This window comes from Dermacentor albipictus, chromosome 1 (assembly GCF_038994185.2).
Source record: "Dermacentor albipictus isolate Rhodes 1998 colony chromosome 1, USDA_Dalb.pri_finalv2, whole genome shotgun sequence".
Lineage (NCBI taxonomy): Eukaryota > Metazoa > Arthropoda > Arachnida > Ixodida > Ixodidae > Dermacentor > Dermacentor albipictus.
In genome coordinates, this window is record NC_091821.1 from 453,936,592 (window position 1) to 453,958,529 (window position 21,938).

Here is a 21,938-nt window from a genome sequence, read left to right on the forward strand (position 1 = left end):
TCTTTCAAAAGACAACGGCGACTGAGCAAACGAAAGAGTGGCGCATTTCTAAGAAGCTTCTATGAAGAAATCTATGGCAGTGTTTATCGAAACCTTCGTAGGTGGATAATTCTATTAAAGTTAATTCTTATGTTGTATGACGGGAGATTAAAATTGTTCAAAAATTTACCGACCTAACAGTTTGCTGTGCACCTCGTACAATATATACGCTGTTAAAATGACGTCAAATGCAACCACTGCAATTACTTATGTCTCAGATGAAACAATTTGGCTTCGGCTACTGCTATTGGACAAAGGACTTTTGTTTTCTTCGCCGTTTCAAATAAATTAATTCGTATTTATTCGACATTGCTGAATGCGTGTGAATTCCCCAAAGAATCACAAGAGCAAGGACGATGGGCTTTCCTGGCTGTAATTTCTGACAAGATCAGCACTAATAAAAATAAACAGAAATAAGAAATTACATTGGTACTTTTGTGTCCCGGCATCTCCAGAAGAAAAGCAACCATGTATGGCATTCACAGCCTACGGAATGACGTCCGATTCAATTTAGGTACCAAGAAGTGTTGCTGTATTTCATTTGGAAAACATTAAAGAAGCTTAACTGAATATCTAGGAAAATTAATGTAACAAGTTACAATTGCCATGTTGTTATTTTTTTAACAATAACAGTGTAGAAATGCTTATGAAAGCTGTCAAGTAAAGAAGCGAAATATCCCAGTTGCTCTTCAGTGAATGCCTTAGATATAAAATTGTTTGCGCTCATTACAAAAGAAAACAATTAATCGGGAGCTAGACAAGAAGTTTTATTCGCACTTGACTAATAACAAAGGTTCAAAATGCTGGCTTTAAAAGCACATGAGGGTCAAGACGACTAATTCCAATATAAGTTTGCTGATATTTCATTTCTTCTTAGGCGTGCTGTGAAGTAAATTATCAGCTCAGGTGCAACTTGAGCTACAGGGAGCGCTAGGCAGAGGCGAGGTCATTACCGCTCTGAGTAGTCGAGTGTCACCTAATCAAGAAGTACAGGAGGGCAACACGAGTAGGCCTTTAATGTTTCATGTTTTCCAGCATGATTTTGCCAAATTGATTTAGCATCACAGCAAAGTCTTTCTGGCATCGCTCAGAATATCGGATCAGAAAGAATCCATCTGAGTCAAACGTCCTCTGACCTACTCACTCGTCGCCAGGTGGCCAGCAGCTGTTTGCGCGGAGTTCTGTTCAAAACTAAAATACCCACGTGGTGAGTGCGTGGCTGTGTTCACGCCCGTCTTTTCTAGCTCAGAGATTGAAATGTTTAGGTACTATTCCACATCACGTTTTAACAACATCTTACGACCATGATCCCGCATCTACAGAATGCCACAAAATCGCTGCTGCGATTTTTGAAGGCCACCGGCTTAGGTGATCCCATGGGTGGGAAGCGCAACCCATACGAAAGACACGAGGCTGTACACGATTCGAGCGCAGTACTTCCTCTTCTCTTTCGTCTGGGTTGCGCTGCTCCCCCATAGGAACATGTTGAATCACCAACTCGCCCAGCTTGCCAAGTTAATTCGGATTAGGCGACCGTCTCTGATACAGAGCAGAGAACTCTTACTGCGACTACAATATCCACTGCGGACTTATATGGCTAGGGTTCTGTGCATTTTTGTTCTCCATGAACAAAAACTATCATCATCAATGACTCATATCCCCATAACCATTCATACTCCCGTAAGCAAGCAAAAAATGCAATGGCTAACACCGCCGTAAGGTAGAGGCCACAAGCACTCAGCAAAGTGAAGCGAACAGTGTTTAAGTTCTTTCTAATCCCGCATACAACATACACAACATCATGTCGAAGACTCTCATCATCAATGGCTCATACCCCCGTGAGCAAGCAAGAAATACAATGAGTTCTAGTCCCGTAAGATTCATAGCTACTTACTTTGCTTGAATTAGCTGCGGTGACATTATCCCTTTTGTCGTTGTCCATGATCTCAATGTGAATGTGTCGGTTCCGAAAAGGGAGCGCTTTACGCGTTTCGTGTGACTTGCGATACCATGCCGATAGGGCCCAACCGACCACGGAGTGACGTACGTGCGACGATTTGAAATTATCAAAGGATTTGATTGCAGTTTAGAGTGAAATAATGACCACCGATCAAGACAATAAATGATTCTGCGTACCTTTGTTCAAAATTGTGTGTCACCTGCCTGTGGTGTGCTAAACACCTTCGCTGGTCAACCACCTTCACAAAATGGAATGGCTCATTTGTTCTTCATCTCTTAATATTTTCCTCCCCTTTTTCCCCCCAGTGCAGGGTTTCAAACCGAGCTCGGTCTTGATTAACCTTTCTGCCTTTCATGTATCCTTTCCCTCTCTCCCTCTCTCTTTACCACGCAAGATCTAATCTTTGTAGGTTATGGTTGGCCTTCCAGAGCCGGCACATCTTTTTATTAGAGCCATTGTCAGTGATTACCATGCACCTGTTATTATTTGAAGAATCTGTGCCAGTTATGATTCGCAAGGTTCACTGGAAAGCCACTGCCGTTATTGGTGTTCACGTAAGCACCATCGCTGAATCCCAAGTGTTTCCAAGTCCCAAGAATCCCAAGTCCAACGGCGAAGCATGCTGGTCCACGAAGATATAGCCTGTGCAAAGGGCATTTTCCCTTTCCACGTACTCACTCACACTGACACTCAGCCTTCATGCCTCAACGCCTTTCCTAGAGGCACTCACATTCAGCTCTCACTCACACATAATTCTAACTACCGCTACAAAACAACACTTTAACCATTTGCGCATGATTTACTCGCACATTTATTTTTTTTCTTGATGAAGAATCTTGTCAGTCGTCTTCGGCCGCCGGAACCGTTATTCTTCTCAGCAAACCTTTGTTGCCGTCTAGGTGGAGATAGTCACCTGAAGGGAAACAAAAAATCAATGCAAGCTCATGTGCATATGGGTTCAATTCTAGTGTAAGTGCGCGTTAAGCTTATTGAATTTGTCATTTTGCTTTATTTTATTTTCGTTAGCATGTACGTTTAAAATATTACACAGTGATCCTCCCTGTACACTGCTACCTTCCGCTAACGTCATGTCAGGTTTTTTTCATCGAAAATTCAGCTTCCGAACTTGATAAGCACACGTGAGGCATAGAGCTGGTATTAATGAGCCGTCGTGGTTGGTCCCCAGTTGTCATTGTAGTTTGAATAGCAGCGCAAGGACAGCAGAGGGGACAGAAGAGAGAACAGAGCGCTAAGTTCCAACAGTTTCTTTTCTTTTCAGAAAGCGTAGCAAGTTTTATAGCCACACATTAGCACATTGACCATGCCCAGAACGCCGCGACAAAGCCATGCAAAATTGAACGTGGCATCGATAGCCCGAGGTATATGACCTGCTTGTCAGTTAGCCGGACAGAAGGGGTGCTGACGCACCCGTCTTTTAAACATAGAATTTTTTCTACTTCGATAATTTCACGCGTAGCACGACCGGGCTATCGATGGCACGTTGAATTTTGCATGACATAGTCGCGGTGTTCCGGGCATGGTCGATTTGCTAATGTGTGGCTTAAAAATTGCTACGCTTTCTGAAAAGAAAATAAACTTTTGGAACTTAGCGCTCTGTTCTCTCTTCTGTCCCCTCTGCGGTCCTTGCGCTGCTACTCAAACTTTAAAGCATGTTTTCCCAATAAGCCCAATCATACACTCTTGTTAGCGTCAGTGTAGGTCTGTTATACGTGTGAATGATTGAACAATTGTTAAAATGTGAACATAACACTACGAAGAACGCCTACATCTGATCATTTCATTTTTTCAGAACCTTACGAGGGTTGAAATTGCCTGTCAGATCTATTAGTTTACGTTAGTACCACCAATGCGTTCTCGATGAGGCGCCTGCTAAGGTTGTCCAATACATTTTGATAATCATCTATTCTGAAAGTGTCGCATTAACGTTTTCTACAACACCTGTTATTACTATTCTGCCATGTCCATAATCCGCAATGTGTAGCCTGCTATACACTGTATTTTGAAGTTGCTGCTTTTACGCGCTTATCCTATCTATATAACTTGGATTATATCCTTACGTTGTACTATGCGCTATTACTTCATTCGTAAGTGTCAGTAATTGTTTTTGGTATCCGCATACCAAAGTATACAGACACTGACAGTCTGTGTGTAACTGCACACGACACCCACCAAGATGGGCGCAGTGGCAGCCAAACTCAAACGGAAGGGTCAAGACGGACGGTAAAAAAGAACGAGTGAGGAAACAATGGCACAAAGGTATGTGTGCGAAATTTAACAAAACGAGACATACAAAACATTTAACAAAACAATGAGGAAACACGAGACGCATAAGATTCCTCATTCAGCGGGCGTCAGTATAAATAGATCTTCATTGGACAAAAAAAAATTGCGAAAGACAAGATAACAACAGTGAACAACAGATGGTGCTGTTTTCAGACATAAGCCTACACCAACATTCCCGAGCTAATGGTGCTGCGGTAGATGAATGGCCCGCTCTAATACGGAGCCTGTTCGGCTCCCAGCAGCAATTGCCGGCTGTGAGAGTGACGTCGCGTACCATGCCAGATTGATGGACTCCAACGGATGATGTGCGTGTGCTGTGCGCTCTCTCTCCCTCTCCCCCTTCCCCATCTTTAATCTCCCCCATCCCTCTCCAATGTGTAGGGTAGCAAACCGGTTAAGCCAAACTGGTTAACCTCCCTACCTTTCCTTCTCCACTTTTTCCTTCTTGTCGGATTCCGATATAGAGGCGGTATGGAAGTACATTCGCTCGCCTATACATAAAAGCTACTTCCAGGGCCTAAGGTGGCCAATACTAGTCCTTAAACCTCCAGTAGGGCGTGCCTCGAAGCATCCTGCAATGCTTTCGGGACGCTTAGCCACAATAATTAGCTCCAGCACCGATCACTTTTTGCAGGTTCTTCCTCGCGACAAGGACACAAGGATACCCGCGAGGTCATTGACCTCGTAAGTGCTAAGGCCATATGAAACTGTCGCACGAAGACCACTTCAGCTATCGACTTTGCCTAGGCATGTGCACCACGTGTCCACACGAGAAATCTACCCGTAGGCTCAGTGGCTACGACATTCCGCTTCCGAGCCCCAGGTCATTGACTGTATTCCCGGCAGCAGCAACCGAATTCATGGGGAGGCGGAATGAAACAACGCCAGTCTACTGAGCCTTCGATGCCGTCGATGCACTCCAAAGAAATTCATTTTGTTTATATTGATCTACAATGTGTATATATATATACATCAAAACGTTTATTTCAAAGAAAAAACATGCAGAAAGCGAGTGGGTGGAGCCCCTAGTCCAGGGCCCCACTGGCTTGAGTGGTCCGCCGTGCTTGGTCGAGGAGCGCTAGTTACATCTCCCGATCCTCGCTGGCGAGCCAAGTCTCCCACTGCTCCCTTCCGGAAAGTTTGCCGGCTATTTTTGGTGTATTAATTTTGGGTGGCCTGTTCTGGCAGTCCCACGTAATGTGGGCGAGAGTTCGCCGGCCTCCGCACCAAGGACAGCGAACGCTGTACAGCGTTGGGTGAATGGCATTTTTCAAATAAAGGTTTGGAAATGTGTGCGTCTGTATTCGGCGCCAGTCATAAGAGTCCTGCCTGGATAGGTCAGGGTGTAGTGGACTGTACTTTCTTCGCTCGCGCCACTGGTGCTCAAGGATGTCTCGTTGTAAAAAGGGGTTTTCGTCAGAGTGGTCGACCGCTCTGTTGACAAAAGCACGAGCTGCGCCGTCCGCTCTCTCATTGCCCTCGAGTCCTGCGTGACCCGGGCACCAGATGATCATGTGTTTCTGCGTTAGGTTGGATCCTAATACGTGAGTGCTGCTGTGTGGTAGCCTCCCGGTGAGGAATAGTCTACATGCGACTTGGGAATCTGTAAGAGTTATCGACCATTCTCCTAGAGCGTCCTTAGTTTTAATAGCTAGCGCGATGCCTGAAGCTTCTGCAGTATTCGCAGATGCAACTCTAGCCGTGGCGCAAGTCACAAGCTCTTGATTTGCTGCCGCTCCTACCACTGCGAGGGCGTATTTGTAAGCACCACATCGAGCGACATCTGTGTAGACTATCCGGGTTCCCACCGAATTGCTGCATTAACTTTCGAGCTCGAGAACTTCTACGTCCCCGGTGGTATTTTGGACTCATGTTCTTAGGGATTGGGGCTACTATGATCCTTTCACGAAGGACTCTGGGCAGAGATTCGAGTTCTTCTCCCGCATACTGAGGACGAGTAGAATAACCCACGCGGCAAAGTAATTTTCTGACAGAGGAGGTTAAGCTAAGCCGCTCCCATTGCGATATGAGCGTCGCTGCCCGTAGCTCCTCGTAGTTATTGTGAATCCCGAGGGCCAGCAGGCGTTCAGTAGAGGTTGCCTGTGGTAGGCCGAGAGCCGCTTTGTACGACGTTCTAATCAACGCATCTAGGGCCTTTAGTTCTGTTTTCGTGGGGTCCTGGAAAGGGAGGCTATATGTGAGGCTATATGATTAGTACATGACCGGGGTTGTATTAGTACATGACCGGGGTTGTTGGAGAAATATGGGAGAGGCCTTTGCCCTGCAGTGGGCGTAACCAGGCAGATGATGATGATGATGTGAGACGACTTAGCACAAAAGCCTGAACGAGCCGGGTCGTCTCTGTTTCCTTGAAACCTTTTCGGTGATAAGTTACTCTACGGATCATACGGGAGATCTGTTTCACCGTAGTCCTAATGGTTTTAATGGTGTTGTCTACTCGTTTGTTGCTTTGCAGCCACAATCCGAGGACTCGCATTTTCTGGGCCTCCTTTATCTGGCTGTCTCCTAGAAAGAGGTTCACCGGCTCGTGAGTTTGACGGCCTCGACCTCGTATCCTGATAAATTCTGATTTATCGGGAGCGCAGCTCATTCCACTGCTGCGAGCGAAGGTTTCAACAATGGTCGCTGCTTCTTGCAGGATTTCTTCTTTTTGTCCTGACGAGCCGCTGGTTGCCCATAGGGTAATATCGTCTGCATATATCGCGTACCCTAGCCCAGGTATGGCGTCGAGTGTTTTGGCTAAGCGTCGCATGCCGATATTGAAAAGAAGGGGGGAGAGTATCGCCCCTTGCGGTGTACCTCTATTGGGCATGGGAAAAGGGTCTGAGCGCGTAGTGCCAATGCCTATTGTCGCGATGCGAGAGGTCAGGAAAGAGCGGGCGTAATCATAGATTCTTTGTCCACAACCGATGTCACTTAGCTCAGATAAGATAAGTTCATGTGAAATAGTGTCGAATGCGCTTTTTAAATCAAGAGCCAGGACGAGATGTTCCGCACCAACCGTGGTGTTGCATAGAACTTCTTCGCGAAGTAGCAGGAAAACATATTGTGTCGACAAATGTTGGCGAAAGCCGAATATGTTAGTGGGAAATAGGTTGCGGTCTTCAATGTAAGACGTGAGACGTGTGTGGATCACCTTCTCAAATAATTTGCCAAGACAGGAGGTTAGTGATATCGGCCTGAGATTTTGTAGATCATGAGGTTTTCCTGATTTCGGAATAAGCAAGATTTTAGCCTCCTTCCACTGTTGTGGAACTACGCCCCTCTCCCATATCTGTTCATTAAAATACCGGGTAAGCTGTTCTAGGTGCTCGTCGCTCAGGTTCCGGATCATAGCATTTGTGAGCTGATCTGGTCCTGGAGCAGTATTTCTCTTCGCAGCTTGCGCTGCCGCGAAGAGTTCTGCCTTAGTCATCGGAGCGTCTAGTGCCGCGTTTTCTCGCCCTTGGTATGGCAAGGTGCATGGGGGAGTGATTACTGCTCCTACGTACTTCTCTTTAAGCTTAGTGAGGAGAGCCTGATCTGTTCCTGAAAATTCTCCGGCAAGTTTTTGAAGAGTGCGGTTATTGGCCATTTTTTGTTTTTCCTGGTTCCATTATGCTGCGAAGTGTCACCCATGTCTTGGTGGTGGGTAACGTTTCGCGAAGTGAGTCGCAAAAGCTCGCCCAACTCGCTGTCTCTAACTGCCGTGCGTAAGCGTTTGCCCACTCTGATATTTCAGCAATTCTGTGGCGCAGTTTGCGATTAAGTCGCTGTTTTTTCCATCGTTTAGTTAGCCCCCTTCTGGCTTCCCACATATGTAGCAGATGGTTGTCAACTACCGGCGTTTCCGCTGTGAGCGCTAGCCGCTTAGATGTTGCTTTATGAGCGTCTCGTATGTGTGTTGCCCACTCTTCAGTGTTCTCAGGTGATATCTCCGGCATGGGGATTTTGCGATAACTTACCCTGTTCGTGATTACTACCTGGCCACAGGGTCGCCGAATTTTCGGGGAGCCTACCGACACACTGATAATGAAATGGTCACTGCCTAGATTCTCTCCTAGATTGGTCCAGAATACCTCGTTGACATTATTTGTGAATGTGAGATCTGGAAAGGTGTCTGCATTGACGCTGTTATCTAATCTTGTCGGGTTTTGAGGGAGAATGATGAGTTGGAGATCATGTGCTTCGGTCGCTCGCTCGAGCTCCCGGCCTTTGGGGGTGTCTGTTCGGTAACCCCAGCTGGTGTGAGGAGCATTGAAGTCCCCAAGAAGCAGTAGTCTATCCTGGGTGCCGGAGTGACACATGACGTACCAAATGATGGCCTCAAAATCGGCCCTCCTTTCTTTAGGTGGGCTATACACGTTCGGGATTATGGTTTTTGCCTTGCTACGCTTCTGCGGTAGTATTGTTACAATTTGATGGTTGATGCTGCTAGTCGCCACATAATCTATACTGACTGCTATGTCCTTGAGCACCATCGTCGCGACCTTAGGGTAATCTGGGTGGGATATCGTGTAGTAGCCAGTCAATCTGACCGGCTTGTTACCGATCTCTTGCAAACAAATATTATCTACAAGCTTTTACCCCACCACTCCCACCTTTTCTTGAGTCTTTTGTAGCTTTTTTCATGCCCTGCGAAGAAAACTCCATGACTTATATTCGACAATAAAAGTTGTACGAAACCCTTCTTTATAGAAGAGGACCCCCGTTTTGCAGTAAGCCTGTGGTTGTATATCTTTTTTTTAGCATAATCACAGTTACTTCAAAAAATCAGTATTTTGATATAACTGTTCAGAGGCATGATTTCTGCTTTTCCTTTCGCTTAATTTTGTATGTTTGCCCCTCTTTGGACGCAGACAGATACTTCGTGTAATTTCCTACACTCGCATACTTTTGAACGCCTGTGCCAAACGATTTCACTGCGTGAAGTTGCATTTCTTCCGTGTTCATGTTCTCGTGAATTTGTAGGTGCGTGTGTGAGGAATCTCTGTGGTGATTTAGCGATAAGCGCGAGAAAAATACGTTAGAATTAAGTCGCATCTCTTTCAGGTCCCGAATCCATGAGTTAACCCACGTTCACCACATTGCACATCACAAAGTATTGTGCCTAAGCCCACTCGACACACGTCCTGCCTCTTCGATAAGTGATTCGCAAGTGACGAGGGTCAGTCGCGCCACGTACACTCAGACACACACACACACACACATTTAATATATATATATATATATATATATATATATATATATATATATATATATATATATATATATATATATATATATATATATATATATATATATGTGTGTGTGTGTGTGTGTGTGTGTGTGTGTGTGTGTGTGTGTGTGTGTGTGTGTTCGTTCGTTCGTGTTTGTGTGATTTCGTGTGTGTGCGTGTGCGTCTGTGTTAATACAGAAGAAACAGCGTTCCAGGGTTGCATTCTGAGAGGACTGACATTCTGACAAGACTTTGGGAAGCTGTGTTAAAATTTGCTGGAAGCGTAAAATCACCCTTGCAACCAAGTGACAGCACGCACCCGTAGCAAGCATCGTGGTGATGCCTTCGACACCGACGATGCATGGAAGGCCGTACTCTCGAGCGACGACGGCACCTGCGAGAAATGCGACAAGCATGTTTAGTTTCTCTTCTCACGGCGAATGTTACGTGAATGGAATACAGGTACACGATAACGAAGAGCTGCGCGGCGTTTACACCGCACTCACCGCGTATTCAGGGAATTGTGCCTTTTGGCGAAGCATTGTATGTACACCCTGCCAGCTTTTTAATATCATCTTTAATTTTCAGTAATAGCGCCCACCTCGATAGTGTGTAAGCGCATTATAAAGTCAAGAAGCGGCGAGATCGATGATAGTACGCGCAAGCGCACGTAGCAATCAATCTCCAGTGCGAGTGTAGCTAGTAAGGCTGTGCCCGCCCTGCCACTTGTCCACGTGGATTTGAAATTGAACAGGGATCTCTGTGACCAAATGTCACGGAACGATTGAAAGAAAAGTATAATAAATGGAAGCTTCACAGATGAACAGAAAAGAACACCTAGAAGAACTATTGTTACTGAGCTTTTGGAAAGTGAGAAAAGTAGCCCCACGCTTGCGTTAAGCATCACTGCCGCAGATGAAGGTTCTTGGTACCACCAAGATTGAGCGTCGGCCTATTTTATTGTGCATTACAGATGACCCCCGGTGCATTCAACGCGGACAACAGAATCAACACCTACAGGGCTGAAAATAAACGCAATTGTATGCATCGCATTTGTTTACTGCATGTAGTTACCTTCTGACCGACGAAGTAAAACTTCGACCGGTAAGATGTTTTGGCTTGCGTACGGAAGCCTTGTTCATGTAATCCCCGAAACGTTGCCGGAATTCACAAAATGTCCGAAACGCCTTGCCTTCCAAAGTTTTATTTGGTCGGCGTAAGCCTTTCTTTTCTCATGTTTTATCCCAACCAGGTGGGCTTCCGTCGAACTCTCGATGACAGCGTTACTAAATCTTAGACTCAAGCGTTGAAGTTCGATAACGCTAATTTATTGCATTACTTGGCCTCCGAATGGAGCAAGAGAATTAAGACGAAGAAGGAAAACTGAAATCAGTCAAGAGGCGCGACGTATTGCCATGTATTCACGTGAACGATGGGGCCTCATCGTACACTAGACGATGCCAGCATTTAGATAGTGTTTTCCGCGTTCGCTCCCATTAAGTCCAATGTCCCCGCTTGTCACTCTTATAAGACGCCCTGCACTCGATGCTAGCGCGGTATTGTTAAAGATCAGGAAGCCGTTCACTGAGTAAAACGGAGTTTAGAGGAGCATTTGGTGCATTACTCCATAGTTCAAAACACTATAACGTGCTGAAATAGTCGCGCAAATAATATCGGGTGATAATTATTAACAACCACACCTGGTATTTACACTTTGTTTCAACCGTCTTCGTTTTAATATTGAAAAAAGGCGGTAAGAGAGTAAACCAGACGAATTTGCAGCATTTCTTTTCCTTGATGAATGATGGTTCTTGCACTTATTTTTATTTTTATCGCATAGCCTTGTTTTCATGTATATTTTATTCTTCATTGAGATCACCTGGAGCAGAAATAAAGGTTTTTCGCAGAGGCTAAGATCTCAAGCTCCCAATAAAATATGTTTATTTTTCTCTGTCTGTCGTTCTCTCGCACGATTTGCTGAATTGTAGGAGACTTAAGAGACAAAGGGACCTGAAAAGGGAACTACTGGGCACAGCGCACACACAAGAAGTTCATGAAGTGTAAAAAAAATGCACTAGCAACCAAAATATCTTTTTTTCGCAAGCAACGAACGTGGCTGTCGTGTCGGAATCTTCGCTTATTAAAACGCTTTGGCATATCGGTTTAACACAGCTCGCACAAATAGCAGCTGTACTACGTCCCGACGAACAATTGATTCGCTTCTGTTATGCTGGTATCCAGAAGGAATCGTCATCTAAAGATTGCGGGGAAGCGCCGCGTCCGAGTCCCGGTTTGTCGGTCACGGCCAGTCTGTACGTGCCCGTGTACTCTACTTCAACCTGTCTATCGGTGGAGATACCACTGCTGCTGCCGCTTGACGTGCAGGCTGGTTGGACATAATGCTCCGCGCTGGCTCTTTCTCTGTCAAGACTCTCACGTCCTCCAGCGGTCGCCTGTACCACGGCACCCCGCCGGATAGGTTGAGTTGAGTAGGATAGGATAGGTAGAGCCACACTCTGGAGCATGACGCCGAGCGGCTCTTGCGAGACCGAGGTCTTCCAGGTGCACCCACGCCCTTAACCTATCTGGCATTTGGAAAGTTGGTTCATTTCACAACATCAGGTGCACCAGTACGGAACGGAAAAGTGCTTAAGTGATGAGGACATCGGAAAAAAAGGTGCATTTTAGCAGTTTGAAGAGTTCCACCACACCCTGGTTTGAAAGGCGACGACGAAAGCAGGTGCTACAGAACAATTCAAATCAATGGCCTTATCCTACTACGGATTTCACATCAGTTTTACATCAAAGTGTGCGAAAAAACATACAAGGTATCATACTCAGATTTGAATTTTTCGATTATCCACGTAGACGCTCGATTGTTTGTTTCCACTGATTTAATATGCTGTGGAGATAATACGGCTGTAGTTGCAGTCTATAGTTGGCACGTGCCACTAGTATGTGCTAACGGTCCGTATGTCTCGTTAGGCGGGTGGAGGGATTAAGAGTTATATTTTCAGAAATGTGTATGGCGGGGCGATGCTGAACTAATTCGGCCTGAAATCTTCTTAAAAACCAAAACGCTTATGAGGTGACAATTAATAAACCTTAATATTAACAAGTAGATCGGACGTATGTGCATTATACGGGAAACCCACACGCAACGCAAGGTATTGCCTTCATAAGAAGCCAACAAGTACTGACGCGAAGGACAATATGGGGGAAATTACTTGTGCTTAATAAGTAAAATAACGAAACGATAAATTAATGGAAATGAAAGTGGATGAAAAAAGAACTTGCTGCAGGTGGGGAACGATCCCATAACCTTCGCATCGTGGGATCGTTCCCCAACTGGGGCGACTTGTTTTTTCATCCACTTTCTTTTCCATTCATTTATCCTTTCTTTATTTCAGTTATTAAGCACAAGTAATTTCCCCTATGTTTTCCTTAGTGTCAGTGTTTGTTGGCTTTTTATGATATGACTAATAAAAATCAGGCCCCTCGGTTAACCCCCTTTCTTCAAGGTACTCCCTTGGAGTATTGCTGAGTTGCGCGATAAATTTTAGTACGAGTAGCCCACACTAGATGACAGTAACGCAGATGAGGAGAAAAGATAGCGTTATACAAAGAAACGTTTTGCTCCTCAGGCAATATATGGACTCTGACTTTTCCGTTGAATACTCAGTCCTGACTTTGCTTTGCTAAGTTTAATCTTAGGTAATCTGTACGGCGTTCTCAATACACCTACTCAGTATCTGGCTACCAGGACACATCCCTCGACACACGTGGAGACTCACAGAGCGCGTTACCACAGAAGGCAAGAATTATCTGCTTTCGCGGTGTCTGCAGCATGCAAAAGCGCCCCCTACCGCTCACATTGGGTCGCATGCTCTGTTCAAGAGCGGGCACATCCTTGGAAAGAATTGATGTTGTAAAAAGCGATGATATGGCACGATGAGGACGCTCCTGAGTGAAATTCGTCAGCTTCAATGGAGCAAGTCAAGGTCCCCACGCTTGGTCAGTGATTCACGGCAGCCAACGAATCGCCACTGCATGGTCCATGGTGCGCGTGAGGTGCAGCTTCTAGCCGTTCTGCAGATGGCCGCCACCTTTCGCACGCACCGACCGCGTAGTCGTATAGCAACCACCACCATAGGAGTGTAGATAGTTCCTTCGCTCACAACTGTCCCTGTTCCAGTGTATGCGAACATCGTACCTTGATATCTCTACCGGCTGCGTTACCAGCGCCGTACAATTTCGTCTCTGAGCGAGCCAGGACCCTGCACGGTGCACCAGTGCGAAGACGTGCCGGCTGCGAGCCCTGGCTAGGCGGCCATGGCCAGTCCTGTGCTGCGCTTCAGCCTCTTACTTGATGGCGATGCCTCTGCTACTGTACGGCGCGAGGGCTGATTGTAAAAGATTTCCGACAAGCAGTGCCACGCGATGGCACTGCGGTTACTTTCAAGCCACTAGTTTGTACTCACTACAATTTGCCGAATAGCTATGAGGTACGTAGCTCTGACCTGCGCTCCCCCCGCAGATCCAGAACTCACCGTGAGACAGTGGACCGCCAACTTCAGTCACGACTCCGGCCAACAGAGGGAAGTACGGCGTCCAGCCGGTGTCGGTGGCAGTCGTTACCAGTATCTCGCCCTTCTGCGCATTGATAAAGAAGGGTCGCTGCATTAAGGACTAAACCTTTTTTTCGCTCAATAGTGCAATAACGTGCAGTGCATATCACGTGGTTAACGATGTATAGGTAACCTGTCACTTCTGCTTAGCGCTGAACAATAGAAGAACCACAGTCTCGGCCCTCTCTTGAACGAAGAAAGCGTGGATTTCTTCATATGTGGAAAAAAAAAAGCATTGACGGGCATTCGGGCATACGAAATAAGAAAGACGTAGACATTTTGATATTGAAAACTTGCGCTCTAATGTCTTAGAGCATGGTGGAAGTGCACACTTTAGCCGTGCAAAAATTGGCGCGCGAATATGTACCTTAGCACTTCGCGTGCCTTCATTAAGTGCTGGCCGACCTCCCAGATTTTCTCTCATAATAAGTACATCTATCTTTATTAAGTGCTAAATGCGACAGTAAAAGCTACCTTTAACATAATTTTAAGCTTCCCGAGGGAGACAGGACGTGAACTAGACGCACACACAAAGCGCAGACTTCCAGCGTGGTTTATTTCATGAACGCAGGGAATTTATGAGGTTGTTTAAAATATAAAAACAAGGAACAATCGCAAAGAAATTGTGCACGAGGCAGCGACAAAAATAGCAAGCCCACGTGTGCATTAAGAGCGCGGGATAGTGCTGAGGTGCCCATCTAAGAGTTATATTTATTTCCTTGATAGTGATAAAGGTGAGCTAAACGGTTGCCACGGCTTTTTGGATGTGAAATGCCTCGATGACTTCTCTTTCTGTTTTACAGCGAGGCTTCATATTGCTGGCCAATTCGTCCATCCGTCGCCTGTAAGCCGAAAACTCTTCCATACGTGCATCGATCCCGAAGATAGTACAATGCCGGGCCGACCCGCGGTGGAGGTGAAGCAGGCGTTAAGCACTCCCCATACGTGGGCCGATCCCGAAGATAGTGCAATACCGGCCCGACCCTCGGCGGCGGTGAAGCAGGCGTTAAGCACTCCCCATACATGGGCCACTCCCGGAGATAGTGCATTGCCGGGCCGACCCACGGCGGTGGTACAGTTCTTAATTTGAGGGGCCTACATTCACTGCTTCGCTGGTCATAATTCTTCACACAGTGGAAAGGCACTGTTTTTTTTATTATTATTTTGCCTTCGAAGGGAATTTCGCCTGTTCCAGATAAGGCAAATTGCTTTTGCTGTTGCATCTCTTGCAGTGCAAGGGGATATTACTGCCCATGCCAGTGCGTGTGAATCGCTTGTGTTCCTGTGCACGCTCATTGAAACAACGGTAAGGTTGACCTATGTAGGACCGGTCGCACAACAGAGGTATCGCGTAGATAACATTATAGATGCATTTAGTGAACTTGCTCTTATGGTTCTTCTTACCTTTTTTTTTTACATTAATCACTACTGGGCACACTTTCTTAAGTTTGCAAGGTGCTGAAAAGACGACGTGAATCCCATATCTTTCTGCAACCTTCTTAATGTCATGACACAGACAATGCAAATATAGCATGACAAAACGTGGTTTTTGGTAAAAATGTTGCTCTTTACTTTTTCGGAGATATTAGTTTTTGAAGCAGGCTCTCGGATGCACTGCGAATTAAGTGATGTGGGTAGCCAGAAGACAGCAGTCGCTGAACCTGACATTTGAAACTAAATGACACTGTGTGGGGGTGCACAAGATTTCTGTAGAGCAGAGAGGTAACTAGGCGTGGTGATGCCTCGTTTCACAAGTTTCGAATACGCACTTTTGTAAAATATACTTTTGTTAGACCTTAGATTACACGACCCACGAACGTGGGCATCTGTGAACTGCAATTTAAGGTATAAAAAGTGGATGTGATTGTCCTTAGTCATTTCATGGATGAAACTCAAACCTTGCCCCTCAGAGGAGAAAGAGTTAAGAACATTAGAGACAACACTGTCAAGATCATTATTGATATAATTACTTAAAATCACTAAAAGCGCCTCGACAGACCGAAACGCATGTAACACTGGAAGCTTAAAAAGTTCTCGGTCTAGGCATCAATCCAAAAAAGCCATAAAACATGTTACACAGCACAGGAGCAACCGAGGAACCAATGCAATTACCAGTTTTTTACATCAATGTGCCCGTTGTGAAAGGTTATAAATTGCTTGCCTTCACGAAATAAAGCCAGTTGGAAGTCTGCTCTTTGTGTGTACGTCTATGTTTCTGTACACAACAAGCCTTCCTCCCGCAGTTTAAAATTTTTCCGGAATATATGAACCGACTAGTCCAACAACATACCTTACTACTTTTGACAGTAGTCAAGACCGCGTTACATGTCAGTGCTTGTTGCGACGTTTTGAGTACATTCACTTTTTGGCATGGCTGATATCGTTGCGATTGCATATTTCTTACGAGAACACATTTTACGACATGTCATTTTTTCTCTACCACTATAATGTCTTCACGAAAACTACAGTGCACGCATCCGCCAAAATAACGCTCGTACTATCAGCCGCATTCCGGCAGCGCTGCTTGCATAAAGTGACGGCCTCGTATTACCTGTATAAGGTGGGCTTCCTCGAAAGATGGCACCACACGGGCTTTGCCTTCAACGACGCCCTGGGACATCGGGCTTCCTGCGGAGAAAAAATATGGCGCAGAAAACAAAAATTAAGCAAATATTTGCCACTTGCTTGGGGAGAGCGCAATTAAAACACCATAGGTCTCATGGACAACGCTGGGGGATACGCTACTTGAAACGCTGCTTTTAAAGTTGCGTTCATGTTTTATAATTGCACACCGACATCCAATTTTGGTGTAGTGTTTTTTTTTTCACAATGAGTTAGTATGCATTTCCTTTGCTTTGAAATGTGCATTTACCTTATCGGTTTATTTATGTACTTACAAGCACAGCGTCAAGAAACGTACTCACAGATTATTATACTTATAGTATTTGACTACATTCTCTATAAAATAGACCGGTTTTTTTTTTACTTTCCAATAAAGAATGCGAATATAGTTCCATTAAGGTATTTGTCAGTGACAAAGTTGACATGAACATCTGTTGAGGCCGTTTTTTGACTGGTTGACACTCTGGTGGTCTTCTCAGTGGTGTTCTGCGTTACCTTAAGACGGTCACGATATAATAATCGCCAATAGATGATGGAATTTACGCGGGAGAAGGGTATTGAATATTGCCCGGGATTAGTAGTGGAAAGCATAACTGCATACGAGAAAGTCTGTAAGCAATTTTGTTCCTACACTTGAGAACTAGATTCCGGTCTCAACAGCTATATCGACGCACATCACTACAAGAAGCTATGGAAGCGCCCATTCTCGTCAGCATAAATCTGCTGAAAAGTTGCTGCCAAATTACATCAGTCAAATTGCAGGCGGACAAATGTCGAAGTATGTGCTCGGGCTTAGACGTGAACACCCGAAGACGCAAACAACGGAAAACATGAACCATTAACCTTCCGTTGTTTTATTAGAGAGGCTGACCAATATCACATGCAGTGACTGTGGTGTTGGGCTGCTAAGCACGAGTTCACGGGATCGAATCCCGGCCCAGGTGGTGCAAATTATTCTGGAGTCCCCCACTACGGCGTGCCTCGTAATCAGATGGTGGTTTTGGCAGGTAAGACCCCATAATTTAACAAGTACCACATATGACTGAGATACTTAGCGTTCCCAATTATTGTGGTAAACAACGCTACACGGGTTACTATTAGGTCGTATTGCATACATCGCCGTATGAGACTTGTAAATATAAGCGTAATGCTTCCGAAACAACCTGCTGGATTTACACTCTACTACACGCAACTGCGAAGACAAGAAACGTTAATTCTAATAACCATTTCATGGTGACCTGATAGTATAAATAGACGACTCACCTTGTGAAACTTTTTTGGCTACGAGCCAAAAAAGTTGCACATGGTGAGTCATTGTTAATGAGGTACGACTGCATTTTTAAAGTAGCGCAACACCAGAATCACATTGGCATGTTCATGAACTAGCCTTACAGGCACAAGGCTCAGTTCAAGGCCTGTGTAATATCCTTGAAGAAAAAAAATGTCTCCTTGTCCTGTTTTTAAACCGCGGTCTGCCAACCACCAGCACCAACGTATTCCTACAAACTTCATCAGTGACAAATCAATCAAGCGTTCCCACCATATCAAGAAAGATAGCTCCATGATTAAAATATTTCTGCATGGCGCGCCTCATACAGTCCTCGGACACAGTTATTTGCACCAAAGACACGAGTTCCGTTAACCGGCACATACGTAGCGGTAGTATACGTGACCGTGACATATAGGCCACCTATATACGCTACATAGCCTTGAACGTGCCAGGTAGTAGGACGACGACGCCTTGGCGAGAATGGGATGACGTTTCTTAAATATTGTCGATGGCACGACGTCAGCGTGATGACGGCGGCATGACGAGAATGGAGTGCGGATGACCGAATGACGTTGATATCCTGACGAGAGTCCGATGGCGAAGCCCGAAAGACAGCAACGCAGTGATCACGATAGCGGGTCGACCGCGAGCACATAGTGAGTGGCCCAAGCTAGCATAGACAACGTGAGCTACTGAGTCGGTGTAAACGGTTGGAGGCACAGGGAGACAGAGATATAGGAAACTGCGTCAACTATGCGAAGAATGGTAATTGCATAAAAAAGTTAACCCCTTGGTCCCCTTATTTGTCTTTACTCGTACTTCTAGAAGTAACAATTTGGCCTGCGGGTTTGCCGTTTGAGGCAGCGGAATAACAAATCAGTTGGTCCAGTAGCGCGCCTAGCTGTCGAGATGTCAACGGTATATAGAAGTAAGAATATCAAATTATTTTGTTTTCGCCGGGGGACTGTACCTCCGCACTTTTGTCTATCTTTGTGCTAAACATTGCCATACGAGACGAATCTGTCATTCACATAAGTAATGCTCGTTTACACATCGGAGTTAGTTCATGCAACGCTTGCTGCTTCTGAAAATAAGCACTTACCTTTGACTTCGAAGTCCCCTTCAATGTGCCTTTTAATTCGTTCGATCTGAAAAAAAAAGAATATCAAACAAATTATTGGATGACATAATAGAAACCTACACTGCTTTCAAGATGCTGAAGAAATGCATACTTGTCTTCTTTATAGAAGACGTACATCACAATGTCAAACTATACCTGCCTGCTTTTCGATAGAGGGCGATGAATAATTGCAGGTCCCTAATGTGTGATCCCCTTCGTCAATAGTCAGAAACACGTTCTTTGCAAAACAGATTGCATTACCGCAGCATTTCGACCGCTCACAAAGTAGCACGAAAATCAGGCACGGATTCTGCTGCCGTGAATGCGAAGCCTACAAATGAAGCAACATTGGGGGTAAAGTAGTCATTTGTTATACTTTTGTCACTTTTAATTGTACGTGTTAGTAGGAAATAAGTTCCCGCATGAAAATAATGTAGTCGTGAACGGACCGAAGCGTCTCAGAAAATTTTTCTTTGTCGGTCTTGATCAGTAAGTGTGTTTACATTAAAAACAGTAAAGTGGACCCTGAAATTTTATAGCCTTGCGCCTTTCGATCCTGTAAGTGCATTGTTTTTCAGTAGCACTTAAAGGGACACTAAAGTGAAAAATGAGTTCTTCTGCATCAGTAAATTACCGTTCTACAACACCGAAAACACCACTCTTGCAACGCTAAGACGTTTGGTAAGCCAGAAAAAGCGCAAGAACGAAATACGGGTGGCGACGCCTACTTAAGTTCCCGCACCTGGGGGCTGTGAGGTCGTAGATTTTGATGGCATCTTCTAGGGCCTACTAATTATATATAGCGGAACAGATTGACTACATTGTGTTCTAAAGGAACCAAATATTAAACATGGCAAGTTTCGGGAACCTTTATTCAGCCAACGCGGCCCGAATGCGAATACATACTTTGGAATCCCTGACGTCACACTGACGTACCGGCGCTGGGGTTTCGGCGCGAAATTCAAACACAGATACTTGGACCTACATTTTCTCATCTAATAATCAAACTTTTTTTTTTAATGAATGCCTGCGGGGTTCTCAAACAATGCTTCGTTAGTCTAAACTGATTTATTGTTTCGCTTTAGTGTCCCTTTAACAACTAAGGTAGCGCAGCTTCTTTTTCTCCTTCACCGACTTGGATTATTTCGTTCTTAATCAACAAATATGGGCAGCGACTAGGGTTAAAGTATGCTAGCTTATTAGTAAATAGCATATGCCGTGCGCTAAATGCTGCGAAAGAACAGTGAACTAATATAAACGTGCAAAAGACCAAAATGTGTCAATTTCGTTATTTTAATTTATATCTATTTGTAACAAATTAATCTGAACGGAAAAGCTTGCAGCGTACTCCACAGAACGCTCTTCATAGTACTGTACTACGCACAACAAACTGGTGGAGTGACAAAGAACCAAGGAAACCCGCCGTGGTTGCTCAGTGACTATGGTGTTGAGCTGCTGAGCATGGGGGGGGAGGTCGCGGGATTGAATCCCGGCCATGGCGGCCGCATTTCAATGGGGGCGAAATGCGAAAACACCTGTGTACTAAGATTTTGGTGCACGTTAAAGAATCCCAGGTGGTCGAAATTTCCGGAGTCCTCCACTACGGCGTGCCTCATAATCAGAAAGTGGCTTTGGCACGTAAAAACCCATAATTAATTAAAAGAACCAAGGAAGTTGAACTTTTGCGTATTTTAGGCCTACTTGTTTCCAAGGAGGATAAAGATAAATTTACAAACAAGCTAGTGTAGAATATAATACAATGCAGTACCTCTTGGAGTTAGACGGACATAAAACTAGATTACGGAGATCCGTAGAAAAGCTATTCAGTACTGAAAAAAACAGTGATTGCGATGCAAGGGGCCATATACGACAGAAGTTGTACTTAAATTGTACGTAAAGTTATAAATCCAACTTTGTTTATTTACACGCGTACGATTCTCGTGCGAAAGACAATACAGGAAAGTAATATATTTTATTATGCACAGAAAAACAAGAGCTTTTGTAATTCGGCTTTACCAAAGTTGAACTCAGACATTTCGTCGCGCGTGGAACGTATGACATGTTTTAAGATATTATCCATTATATCCTTACATACGCTTTAGCGTGCGGCGCTATGAGTAAATACGCTGGGTATCGGCCGTTCTTCAATGAAGCTCTCACCAAATTGGGTCACTGAGTATGCGCCTATAAGTGTTCGGAAAGCGAGGGAACAGTTCTCTGCCATTCCCCACGTTTCTCGTCTCGAAAGCAACGCGCACACTTCTCGGCAGTACCGCCAGATGGCGCAGCGTGTTCAGAAAGAAGCGCGGGAGAGGAGCCTGGTTGCCGCATGGCGCGTTTCTTGGCGTTTGCACGCACCGGCACGCAATTCATTTAGAAGCACATGCGCAGTCTTCACGGCGTCTCCACTAGATGGCGCCAAGCGTTTTAAAGAGGTGCGAAAGAGGAGTCGTGCCGCAGTACGCATCTCATACATAACTCGTTTCGACGGTGGCAGTACGTCGGGGGGCTATATTGATTCGATGTGAAACTCATTATGATCGGCAGATATCGTGAGACAGGTTATGATGATTTTTTTCGGTCTCCTAACAAGCGTGTGTTACACTGAAAATGTCATACATTTCATTGTGTAACAGCTACCATGCCGCAATATGTGCACTTTCAAAATAAAATAGGCCATGGCGGACGAAAGTAGTTAAAGGTTTTTTTGTGCTCACCATTCCAGGAAGATGGCAGAAAGAATCTACGCTCGTCTTTATTGCTCCATTTCTTGATTT

The 21,938-nt window shown here is 45.1% G+C and overlaps 1 protein-coding gene across 1 annotated transcript in view; it reads right to left on the reverse strand.

Annotated features, from left to right (window-relative positions):
* Window positions 1-2,792: 2,792 nt before the first annotated feature.
* LOC139054768 (rifampicin phosphotransferase-like) overlaps window positions 2,793-21,938 on the reverse strand; it is a 119,758-nt gene continuing 100,612 nt past the window's right edge. The window contains exons 36-40 of the mRNA XM_070532367.1: window positions 19,140-19,189; window positions 16,701-16,773; window positions 14,072-14,174; window positions 9,841-9,915; window positions 2,793-2,912 (exon numbers count right to left, since the gene is read on the reverse strand). Of these exons, the coding sequence (XP_070388468.1) occupies window positions 2,839-2,912; window positions 9,841-9,915; window positions 14,072-14,174; window positions 16,701-16,773; window positions 19,140-19,189 (375 nt within the window). The 3' untranslated portion in view covers window positions 2,793-2,838. The remainder of the gene's footprint in view (window positions 2,913-9,840; window positions 9,916-14,071; window positions 14,175-16,700; window positions 16,774-19,139; window positions 19,190-21,938) is intronic.